Genomic DNA, 11,042 nt, shown 5'->3' on the forward strand with positions numbered 1-11,042 from the left:
TCTTGTCTTGAATTGTATTGTGATTGTGATGTCTTCCTTATATTGTAACGCGCGGCGCAAACTGTTGGCGCTCTATAAATCCTGTATAACCATAAAAATGAAAGAAAATGAACACTTACTTGTCTGCGTTGGTCACCAGATAGACTTCACTGAAGAGCTGCCTCCTACAGCAGAGAGAAAGAAGAAAACAAAGAGTCACATTTTGGGGTCTATTTATAAGCCATGTACTGTACGGATGTGTCGGCTTTCACACAACAGTCCTGAATGTTACCAGGGGCGTCCCGAGGCTGGGTGACACCCGGAGCGGTAACCGAGTGTCACCCCGCCGAGACGATGGTGTCACCCTGGTGCAGGCCGCACCCCCCGCACCCCTCTTGTGACGCCACTGAATGTTACCCTTGTGAAGTGCAAAATGTTATTTTCAGATATCTGAAAGGTCTCTCTGGTTGACAACGAAAAATAAATCTGCATTTCTATATTGAACGTCCATCAGTTCTCTCCCCCTCGTAATAATCAGATCCATCTAGAAGTCTGTAAACTTGTGTATTGAAGATGCGCATAGGATGGACTTCCTCCATGCGCTGATCACTCAGTGTCACTCAGCTTCCTTGTGTCACCGCTCTCACAGAGCCTGCCTCCTGAACTGCAACTCAGCGTCGGGAACAATGTAACATTATCATTGATGGCTGGAAGCAATGCACGATGGGACATGTAGTCTTGAACAGTGTAACGTTATCATTACTTACTAGAAGCAATGCACGATGGGACATGTAGTCTTGAACAGTGTAACGTTATCATTACTTGCTGGAAGTAATGCATGATGGGACATGTAGTCTTGAACAATGTAACGTTATCATTACTTGGTGGAAGCAATGCATGATGGGATATGTAGACTTGAGAAATGGAGATTGCATCACAACAAGCAGCAGGGAGAGAGACGCAATGCACACTGGGAATCCAGGAAGCTGTTGGAAGTGATGGGCAGACCGAAGGCGGCGCTCCCTACATAGAAGGGCTTTTTTCATGCGAGCTTTAATTGTATTATCAGAGACATCTCCAGTATGTATTCTTATTACAATGCCGATGTTATACCGGGAGCGGAGATTCCGGGACTTTACAACTCCTTTAGATTCACATTGTGAATGAACGCGGTTTGTTACAACGTTGTCAAGTTAAATGTTACCAGAATGTGTTTACTATTATATTTCTTATTGTATGGATTTCTGGTGAATATAAGCAGTACTGGAGGCAACATATCCTATGAACATTCGATCCTAATACCCCAAGAACATCCAATCAGAAGACAGAATACTCCGAGAATATTCAATTCTTTTCAAATAAATGACAAATCCATGTGGCATTTATTATAGTGATTAGGGGGGCCACGGGTGGGCGGTCCCGGGATAATTAGAAGTGGGGTTTGGGCAGGTATTTGTCTTCAGATGTAAAAGTGGGGATCACCTGGCAGGATCTCTGAAGTATCATCTATGATACACACTGAGTGGCCGGATTATTATATACACCGAGTGGCCGGATTATTATATACACTGAGTGGCCGGATTATTATATACACCGAGTGGCCGGATTATTATATACACTGAGTGGCCGGATTATTATATACACCGAGTGGCCGGATTATTATATACACCGAGTGGCCGGATTATTATGACCACCTGACGTTTGTAGGCAAATTAGCTATAATTTGGCGCTGAAGTTGCTAGAGGGCCGGACCATTATAAATAGGGAAGCGGGTTGGTTACCACGACAGTAGAAGTGATTGGGAAGATTCGGGGAAACAACGCGATGTAACAGCCTTTGAACGCGGGATGATTGTTGGCGCTCGGAGCCATGGAGCGAGTATCAGCAAAACAGCAGAATTCGTTACATGTTCAGGAGCGGCTCATTGTTAAAGTGTTTAAAGACCGGACTGTCAGCCGAAAATCTGGGTCTGAACGTGCGAATTGTGGCCGTCAGCGACTAGTCAATGTTAGGGCAGAACGGGGGAGGGGCAAGACTGGTACAAGACAACAGAAGGGCAACAGTGCCGTGTCAGATTCCTCGCATCACCTTTCACCATCTCGTGGAGTCACCAGGCGGCCCAACCAAGTACTGATGGGGGGGGTCATAATAATCTGGCCACTCAGTGTATATTATTATTATTGCAAAGAATTGAAAGAAAATTGGCGGCTTACGTGTTGACCGCCTTCCACCAGAAGTCCAGAATTTTCTTCCCCCCCACTCCAGGTAACAGAGCTTTGGGAACATCTTCTAAGAAGCTGTATAAACCGCTCCGGTCATTCTGTATAAGAGATTAAAATCATTTTGTGTAATTTGTTACTTTTATTTGTATCAGAGGAATGGCAACAATAGACTCCCTGCCCTGAAGGGTCCGTCCTCTTCCCCCAGACCGGCCCGCTATGAATCTGGGCTGACAAGTTTGTCTGGAACTGGCAGGGATGTGTATAAGAGTCCCCCGGGGTGCGGGTCATCCAATCTGAAGCGAGCCTTCCTACTGGTGGATTCACTCCGCAAATTATCAGTTCTGCAATTAAATATCTAAACCTCTTAATGATATCAGTGTGATGAGGGTTTATTTTTTCCAACAAGCTAAACTCTTATGATAAGAATCAGATTTACCCCCCTGGGTCCTCTGAATTACCTCTGAGCCATTAGAATCACCCCCTTGGTCTCCCGCAATTACTCCCAAGCCTTTAGAACCACCCCCTGAGCCATCAAAAGTACCCCATGAGCCTTTAGAATCACCCCCTGGGTCCCCGCAATTGCTCCCAAGTCTTTAGAATCACCCCCTGAGCCATCAAAAGTACCCCCTGAGACTTTAGAATCACCCCCTGGGTCCCCGCAATTGCTCCCAAGTCTTTAGAATCACCCCCTGAGCCATCAAAAGTACCCCCTGAGACTTTAGAATTACCTACTGGGTCCTCAGAATTCTCTCTGAGCTTTAGAATCTCACCACGGGTTCTCAGAATTACCCCTGAGCCTTCAGAATTACTCCCTGGGCCCTCAAAATGACCTCCTGAGGAATTGAAATCTCGCCTGGGTCCTCAGAATTACACAAGAGCCTTTAGAATCACCCCCTGGGCCCTCAGATTTCCCTTGTGAGTCTTAAGAATCACCCCCTGGGCCCTCAGAATTACCTTGTGAGTCTTTAGAATCACCCACTGGGTCCTCAGAATTACCCCTGAGCCTTTAGAGTTACCCCGTGAGCCCTCAAAATGACCTCCTGAGGATTTAGAATCTCCCCTGGGTCCTCTGAATTACACAAGAGCCTTTTGAATTACCCCATGGGTCCTCAGAATTACCCCCTGAACCTTCATAATCACCCCCTGAGCTCTCAGAATTCCCCCTGAGCCTTTAGAATCACCCCATGTGTTCTCAGAATTACCCCTGAGCCTTCATAAATCACCCCCTGGGCCCTCAGAATTACCTTGTGAGTCTTTAGAATCACCCACTGGGTCCTCAGAATTCCCCGCAGAGCCTTTAGAATCACCCCATCGGTCCCTGAAATTACCCCCAGAGCCTTTAGATTCACCCCCTTAGCCCTAAGAAATGACACTTGAGGCTCTGGGCCCTTGAAATTACCACCTGAGAATTACGCACTGTTTCCTCAGAAGTCCCAAACAAGCCCTCAAAAATTACCCCACATTTATTCTGTGCCCATAGATAGACCCAATTGGGCCCTCAGAATTACCCCTGGGGTACAGGTAGCACTGACACACGGCGGTTGGAGTCTTTTTTTTGTTAATATCAGGTAAATAAAGGATCAAGGCAACGTTTCTACATAGAGCAGAACTCTTCCCCCAGTCCTGGCGTCCATCACTGAACTCTCTATAGTACATTATACATTCCTATGGACAGTCCACCAGGGACTCGGTGACGCCAATGCCGGCGACAATAATGTTGGTGTCACTCAGTGGATTCGTGCAGTAGACAAAGATTGCCATTCAGAGAGGGGAATCAGGAGTTCAGCTTGTAGGGTGTCCCCGCAGGACCAGGTTGGGGTCTCACACTGAGGTCATAGAGACCAATAATGATGAATCGTTCCTCACTCCACCCCTAACTAATATTCACAATGTGACTCCTGCTGCGAAATTGAAGATTTCGGCTCAATGAGGCAATTGTGCAAGTTATCGGGTAATTGTGTTCAGAACAAGAGCAGAGGAGGCGGATGGAGGAATGTTAAAGGAGAACTATGAGATGAGTGATTTCCACTCACCTCATAGTTCTAGCCGACCTGTGACAATGAGACTGTCACAGGTCGGCTCAGTAGATCGGGAGGTGAGCGAACACATACCGGCGTTCGCTCACCTCTCGATCCTGTCATGGCTCTCTGCCGTGACAGGGGAGGGGCTGGATTCCCCTCTCCCCACTCCGATCCGCCAGCACTGACTAGCGGAACGGACGGGGGAGGGGGCGGGTACAGCTGGCTCTGCCTCTAGATAGGCAGAGCCAGCTGCCACTCACGCAGCTGGGCGGATCCCGTCATCTACGTCGGGATCCGCTCCGGCTGCAGCGTCTCTGTATATAAGGAGCTGTAGCTCGCGGTATACTGAGCCTAGGGTGACAGGAGGACGCTAGTTTGTGTCCTCCCGTTACCCTAAGGAGAACTATGAGGAAAAACACTGACCCCATAGTTCTCCTTTAAGTCATGGAGTAGGGATCCGGTATAATGTTACTTATCACACTGAGCTGCCCTTCAAACTGGATCCGGAGTGGAACACTACCAAAATTTTTTTTTTTTAGTTTCGGGTGGCGATAGAACCTCTGCCGGGCTCCTTTTTCTCTTGTTGTCCCCAAATTGGGGAGATTTTCCCTCACTTCCTGTCCCAGCAAACGTTTATGAGTTTATTACAACTGAAAATGGCGCCATCTTAAACCTTTGGGGGTGAAGAGATTCTCATTGCACAACTGACTTCCTGTCCATGGGAGGACATTTCCTCTCTGCAGCGTAAAATACCTGACTTTTAGGTTGCCCCTGAGGGCCCATTCACACCAGGTCCGGATCATCCTCAGACCAGACCAGATCAGGCTGTTTCCGGACCCAAAATGCGTCCCAATGTATCCCTATGCTATTTCTGGCCTCTGTTCCCACCAGCGCAGTCCGTTCCAGGCCAGACCAGAAAAATACTGCTTGTCCTATTTTGTCTGGTCTGGAATGGACTGGAACGCATAGAAACGCATCAAAAACGCATGGAACGCACCTGTAAGGCCATTTTAAACTAAAAAAAAATAAATGCAAACGCTGCAAAAGCGCAATGCGCTGCATTCCAGATCTGGTCCGGAAAATGGTGCACACCTGCCCTTATACCGGGTACATGTGCTTCAATTTTGATTCAGAATTGTGGTCACTGCTCCTCCCTGCTATGTCACTGACTGAACAAAGGGATACAAACGGCTCCCAGAATTCAATGGGAACCTTCCCCGCGTTCTGCATCTACCTAAACAGACTCATCGGGGTGTAATGGAAGCCATGGGCAGAGACACATAGGGGCGGAGTTATAAATCTTTCACCCAACGTATAGCGTTCAAGGTATTGCCACCACTAGATGGTGCCGAGGAGCATGGGAGTTTCCCATTATCTTCAGCGCCATCTACTGGTGGTATTGCTTCAGCCAGCAATCAGCCCCATGGTTTGTGATGGTATTGGGTACATTAGCTCCTCCCCCATTACAAGGAAACAGGTGAGTTTTGGGTTGTGAATACATCAGCGCTGAACCCCTCTAATATACAGGTTTGGCCAATCTGCACAACCACAAGTCCCAGCATGCCGTATGTCCCTTGTTGGTTCTCAGCAGCCAAACAGAATCAGATTCTCAGGGCCCATTCACACCATCACGTTATAAAACGTACATGTGTTTTCCTCAAAGCACGTAACGCGTTTTGAATCCGCGACATTAATATCCGACGCGACGCAGGATGCATTTCACATTCAGTCTGCGTTCCCTTTACATGCGTCTTCCTGGCACATGGGAAATATGAACACGTGACTTGAAAAATGCATATTGCGTTTTTTAGCGCGTTTTCAGCGCCGCAACTGGTCCAGAATGCAACTTGCGCAGCAAGCAACGGGCTGCCCTCTGACCCAGCGCGCTGATGTGACGAGCCTCATTGATTATAATAAGTAGTTTTCATGCGTTTGTAGCGCGCCGCGGTCCTGCGTTGTAGCGCACGTACAGCGCGATGGTGTGAACGGGCCCTTAAAGTAAATACACAACAAGGATAATATCAGATAGGAAGTGCAAGAGATGGACCTTGATGTGACTCTCCAGCAACGTGCCGTGTCCAGCCACCAGCAGTATGCAGATCATCGCGTCCTGCGCTGACCCAGTCGCCGGTCCCTGCCTCCTGCGCACAAGGGGTCAGCGGCGCTGCAGAATAAAGAGGACCTGTATTATCTGCGGCTGGAGCTCCGGGGGGGGGGGGCAACTACGAAAGAAAACTTGTCTTTTCCCCGTCCGTCCAGCTGCACACCTCCTCCGCCATGCCAGCACTACATGGTGTATAGTCCATCCCCTCCCCCCTCCCTCATGCAAACCCGTCACTCCTCCTCCTCCTCCGTACATTCCATGTGTCACAACACAGGAGGGACCTGGCAGGCTCCAAACATCCCAATTATTGAATAAGGGATCTTTATGTATTATGTATAATGTGTGCCCATTGTCCCCTCCCCCACACAGTACAAGGCTCTGCAGCTCTATAATCCCCTCCTATATGTACTACGTCACCCCTTCTCATCCCTGCACACAACCCACACTCTGTGCCCCCTGCGTCCGCCGGTGGACCGCCATCATGAGCTCCTCCCATCCGGCTATACAGCGTGGAATACAAATGTTACAATGTCATAAATGTATCATTGCTGGAGACTTTGCTTCTTTGTATACAAGTTCAGCTCGAACACTTCTCACCCCACATGTCATCACTTTGTGTATAACTCACAGCCTGTTAAAGGGTCAAAAACGGATATTTCAGTGTTTGGTGGACGCCAGACTCCAGGATTGTTAAATAAAAAAAGATCCCCTCCGAAGGCCCAATTACACCATGTCCGGACCAGAACTTTTATTGTCTGCATTAGAAAACGCATGCCAACGTATTCCTATGGTATTTCTGAGCTTAGATCCCACCATTGCGGTTTAGTTCCAGTGCGTTCGTGGAAAAAATGCATGCATGTCAATTTTTTTCTGGTCTGGAATGCACAAAAATGTACACAAATTCCCCTACAAGCCACTAAAGAAAAAACAAAATGCGTTGAAATGCATTGCACCGCGTTTGCAGAAACACATCCTGATCTGCAGGGTCCTATGGGTCCACCCTTGTGTGTGCTAGTAAGCTGTGCGTGTCTCCACAAACACACAGGCACAGCAAGGCCAGACACTTCCCTGCTCCCCCTCCTTCCTCCTCCCTTCTCCAAGCTAGTAGATGGACGGCTGCTGGAGTCTGCCGAGCTGAGAGAGTCGGAGCTGTTCGGAAACATGATGGCTGCGAGTGCTCAGAGATACTTTGCTGGCAGATGGATATTCGATTGATCGGGATTCATTTGGGAGTTTAAAGGAGAACTATGAGGGGGGAGGGGGGAAGGTGCTTTTCACTCACCTCATAGTTCTAGCCGACCTGTGACAATGAGACTGTCACAGGTCGGCTCAGTAGATTGGGAGGTGAGCGAACACATACCGGCGCTCGCTCACCTCTCGATCCTGTCACGGCTCTCTGCCGTGACGGGGGAGGGGCTGGATTCCCCCCTCCCCGCTCCGATCCTCCAGCGCTGACTGGCGGAACGGACGGGGAGGGGGCGGGTACAGCTGGCTCTGCCTCTAGATAGGCAGAGCCAGCTGTCACTCACGCAGCTGGGCGGATCCAGACATCGATGTCGGGATCCGCTCCGGCTGCGGCGTCTCAGTATACAGCTACAACTCGCGGTATACTGAGCCTAGGGTGACGGGAGGACGCTAGTTAGTTTTGAACCCAATGAGATGAGTACGAGATTCTCATACACAGATTGCAATGCGTTACTATGAATGATGGAGCGTCAAAGTATATTTAAAAGTAGGGATGCACTGACACCGATACTAGTACCGTTGCCGATACCGGGTATCAGAGGGAGATTTCCTCTGACCGGCAGTGCCTCGAGGAAACATGGAGCCGGGAAGCTGGCTCCATGCTGTTTGGCCCGGCTCGATGCCGATTGGCCGTCACCGGTTACACATTCTAACGCAGTCACAAACTTTGATAGAACACCGGCATTCAGAACGTGTTGGTGACAGATTGCGCCCATTACCAATAGGAGGTCCTAGAATGTCTCTGAGCTTATAATAGGCCCGTGTAATACCAATACCGCTCTACAGACGCTGTTGGCATCAATCATAACCCAATACTTTGTCGCCGTTACCATATATGTCGTATACTGTACATGTTTGCAGTCTCCCCCTTTCCTCTCCGCATCACCCCGACTCCATGACATCACATTCTGACACCCCCTCCCCTCGCCTCACAGTACCGGAGGTGGGAGGGAGATCATTCAATACAGTGGTTGCTTGTGAGAATATATATACTCAGAGGAAATAACACATCGCAGACCGAAGTGTTGCTTGTCGCAGTTGTCTCACGGAAGACCACAAAGCAATAAAATTAACCCTTTCCACTTCCTGGGGAAGAACTCCAACCCTTAATGACACAGTACTGTGTTATCTTCACATCTTCTATGTTTAATTTGCCTCAGCAACCTAATGGGGCCCCCTTCCACCCCCAGGCCCCATTGTAGTCGCCTGGGCCGCTATGGCTATAGTAAAACCGCTGACCCTGACGTGTCCCCCTGAACACGGACCAAATCGAAGCCCCGCAAATGTTTTCTTTAGCAATGCCTAAAGGCCTCCAGCATACACGGTCGGTTGTGGTGCATTATGTGGAGTATTTTGCAGGGTAACGTGCGTTGTGTTAAAGGAGAACTATGGGCTCAGTGCTTTTCCCCATAGTTCTCCACAGGGTCACGGGGGGACACAAACTAGCATCCTCCCGTGACCCAAAGCTCAGTATATAGGGAGCTACAGCTACAGCTCGCGGTATACTGAGACCGCCGCAGCCGGGACGGACCCCGGCATTACTGTCTGGATCCACCCAGCTGCGTGATTGACAGCTGGCTCTGCCTATCTAGAGGCAGAGCCAGCCGTACCCACCCCCTCCCCCGTCCGTTCTGCCAGTCAGCGCTGGAGGATCGGACAGGGGAGGGGGGAATCCCTGCAGGGAGCCGTGAGTGACAGTCACGGCTATCTGCAGGGACAGGATGGAGAAGTGAGCGAGCGCCGGTATGTGTTCTCTCACTTCCCGATCTATTGAGCCGACGTGTGACAGTTTCATTGTCACACGTCGGCTCGAACTATGAGGAGAAGTGAAAATCACCCCCCTCATAGTTCTCCTTTAAGGAAGCCCATTGAACTAGAACAGCAATGGGACAAAAATTGGACCTGTACCTTTTTTTCACCACCCGGTATGTGCATTGTGGGCACCGCAGTGCCGGTCCTTTTGGCACCTTCTGTAGAGTGCGTTGGGGGGCACCGCAATGCACCGAACACTTTACTGGTTTTATAACACAGTTCAATCCATTAGCAATGAAGCCCAGCATAGAGGTCAGGTCCACTCAAAGATGAATAGTTCAGTTACAGGCGAGGACTGGTGGACCAACTGGCTAGAGTCTCGCGGAGTCTTCTACTGTAGGATCGAATCCGCCAAATCCAAACCGGCATCCACTCCACTGGTCGGATTCCCAAAGCTGCTCCGCTGTCTGAAGTGATCCGGTACGGGATTCCCTTAACCCCCTTATCCATCCCCTTTCTGTTACCTCAGCCTCCTAAGTTGTCGGTGAGTGTGGCCCACCCTTGCTGATTGGTCGGGTCAGTAGTAGGGTTGCCACCTGTCCCGGATTCACCTGGACAGTCCGGGTTTTGAGTCCTGTATGTGTTGTTTCTGGGTTTCAGGCCAGCTGAAAGCCAGACACAGCACATACAGGACTCAAAAGCCGGACCATCCAGGCGAATCCGGGACAGGTGGCAACCCTAGTCAGTAGCCATGTGCAAACTTTTTTGAAGACTCAAAGACCAGATATTAATATCCATGTTATGGTGACACGGCATCAATGTGCGCTGCCTCTTGGCCCATTTACTGGAAGACCAGAGGGCTCTGGAAGGAGGCGAGGGCCGAGAAGACTGCTAAGGGCTCTGGATGTGGGAAATGAACCGTTGGCAGTCCAGAGGTTCCCCAATGGTGGTTTGAAGGTCAGTCAGAAAGTACAAGGACTACGAGAAGTTCTGTGAGAGAGTTTTAGGTGCTTTTCGTGGTATGAATACCCCTGGTGTCGGCGTGCACAGCCCCAGATCCTCGTTGCCCCCTTGTCCGTGGCACTCATTAGCCTTTTGACTCTCTATGTGTCCACGTGTGCTTCAGGGTAACAGTTTTTAAGTCGCTGGAATGACCTTTTGTGGGTTTGTTGGGTAATGTCCGGGCTCATAAAGATCATTTGTAAAATTGGGAAGTCCTTGTGGTTTTATAGTGAGGTCACCAGCGCTTGCAGCTTTTCCGTGTGCGAGCGTGAGCCACATCCAAGTGAACTGACTGCACTAACATGATGTCACTCAGGAGGGTGCCCGATATTTGTAAAGAGTTCTGTAGGAGGCGAAAAAACCCCAAAAAATGTTCTCTCAGCTCTTTAAACTTTTATAAAGACCCTTAGCCTGTCAGAGATTACAAAGAGAGTGTCCCTGAATCCCCCCCCCTCCCCCATTACCCCTTACCAGGCTGGCTCTCTGATTGGTGGCAATGACGAAGGAGATTATAACGAAGGGCTTGATGGACTTGTGTTGATGGCACCAGTTAGAGAACATTCAGAACTCATTGAAAGGGGCATTTGACCTGCAGTTGACCTCCTTGTGACCCGCTTCAAGCACGTTCTGCATCTCCATAGACTTATGGGAACGCAAAACCCCGTGGCGTATCTAGTGACCTCAGGGCCCCGATGCAAGAATCCCCCCCCCCCCCCC

The 11,042-nt window shown here is 49.6% G+C and overlaps 1 protein-coding gene across 1 annotated transcript in view; it reads right to left on the bottom strand.

Annotated features, from left to right (window-relative positions):
- LOC108797033 (glucuronokinase 1-like) overlaps nucleotides 1-6,387 on the bottom strand; it is a 29,419-nt gene extending 23,032 nt beyond the window's left edge. The window contains exons 1-3 of the mRNA XM_018568597.1: nucleotides 6,270-6,387; nucleotides 2,193-2,299; nucleotides 120-164 (exon numbers count right to left, since the gene is read on the bottom strand). Coding sequence (XP_018424099.1) covers nucleotides 120-164; nucleotides 2,193-2,299; nucleotides 6,270-6,326 — 209 coding nt within the window. The 5' untranslated portion in view covers nucleotides 6,327-6,387. The remainder of the gene's footprint in view (nucleotides 1-119; nucleotides 165-2,192; nucleotides 2,300-6,269) is intronic.
- Nucleotides 6,388-11,042: the final 4,655 nt, after the last annotated feature.

This window comes from Nanorana parkeri, unplaced genomic scaffold, assembly GCF_000935625.1.
Source record: "Nanorana parkeri isolate BGI_ZX_2015 unplaced genomic scaffold, ASM93562v1 scaffold1215, whole genome shotgun sequence".
In the NCBI taxonomy this organism is placed as follows: domain Eukaryota; kingdom Metazoa; phylum Chordata; class Amphibia; order Anura; family Dicroglossidae; genus Nanorana; species Nanorana parkeri.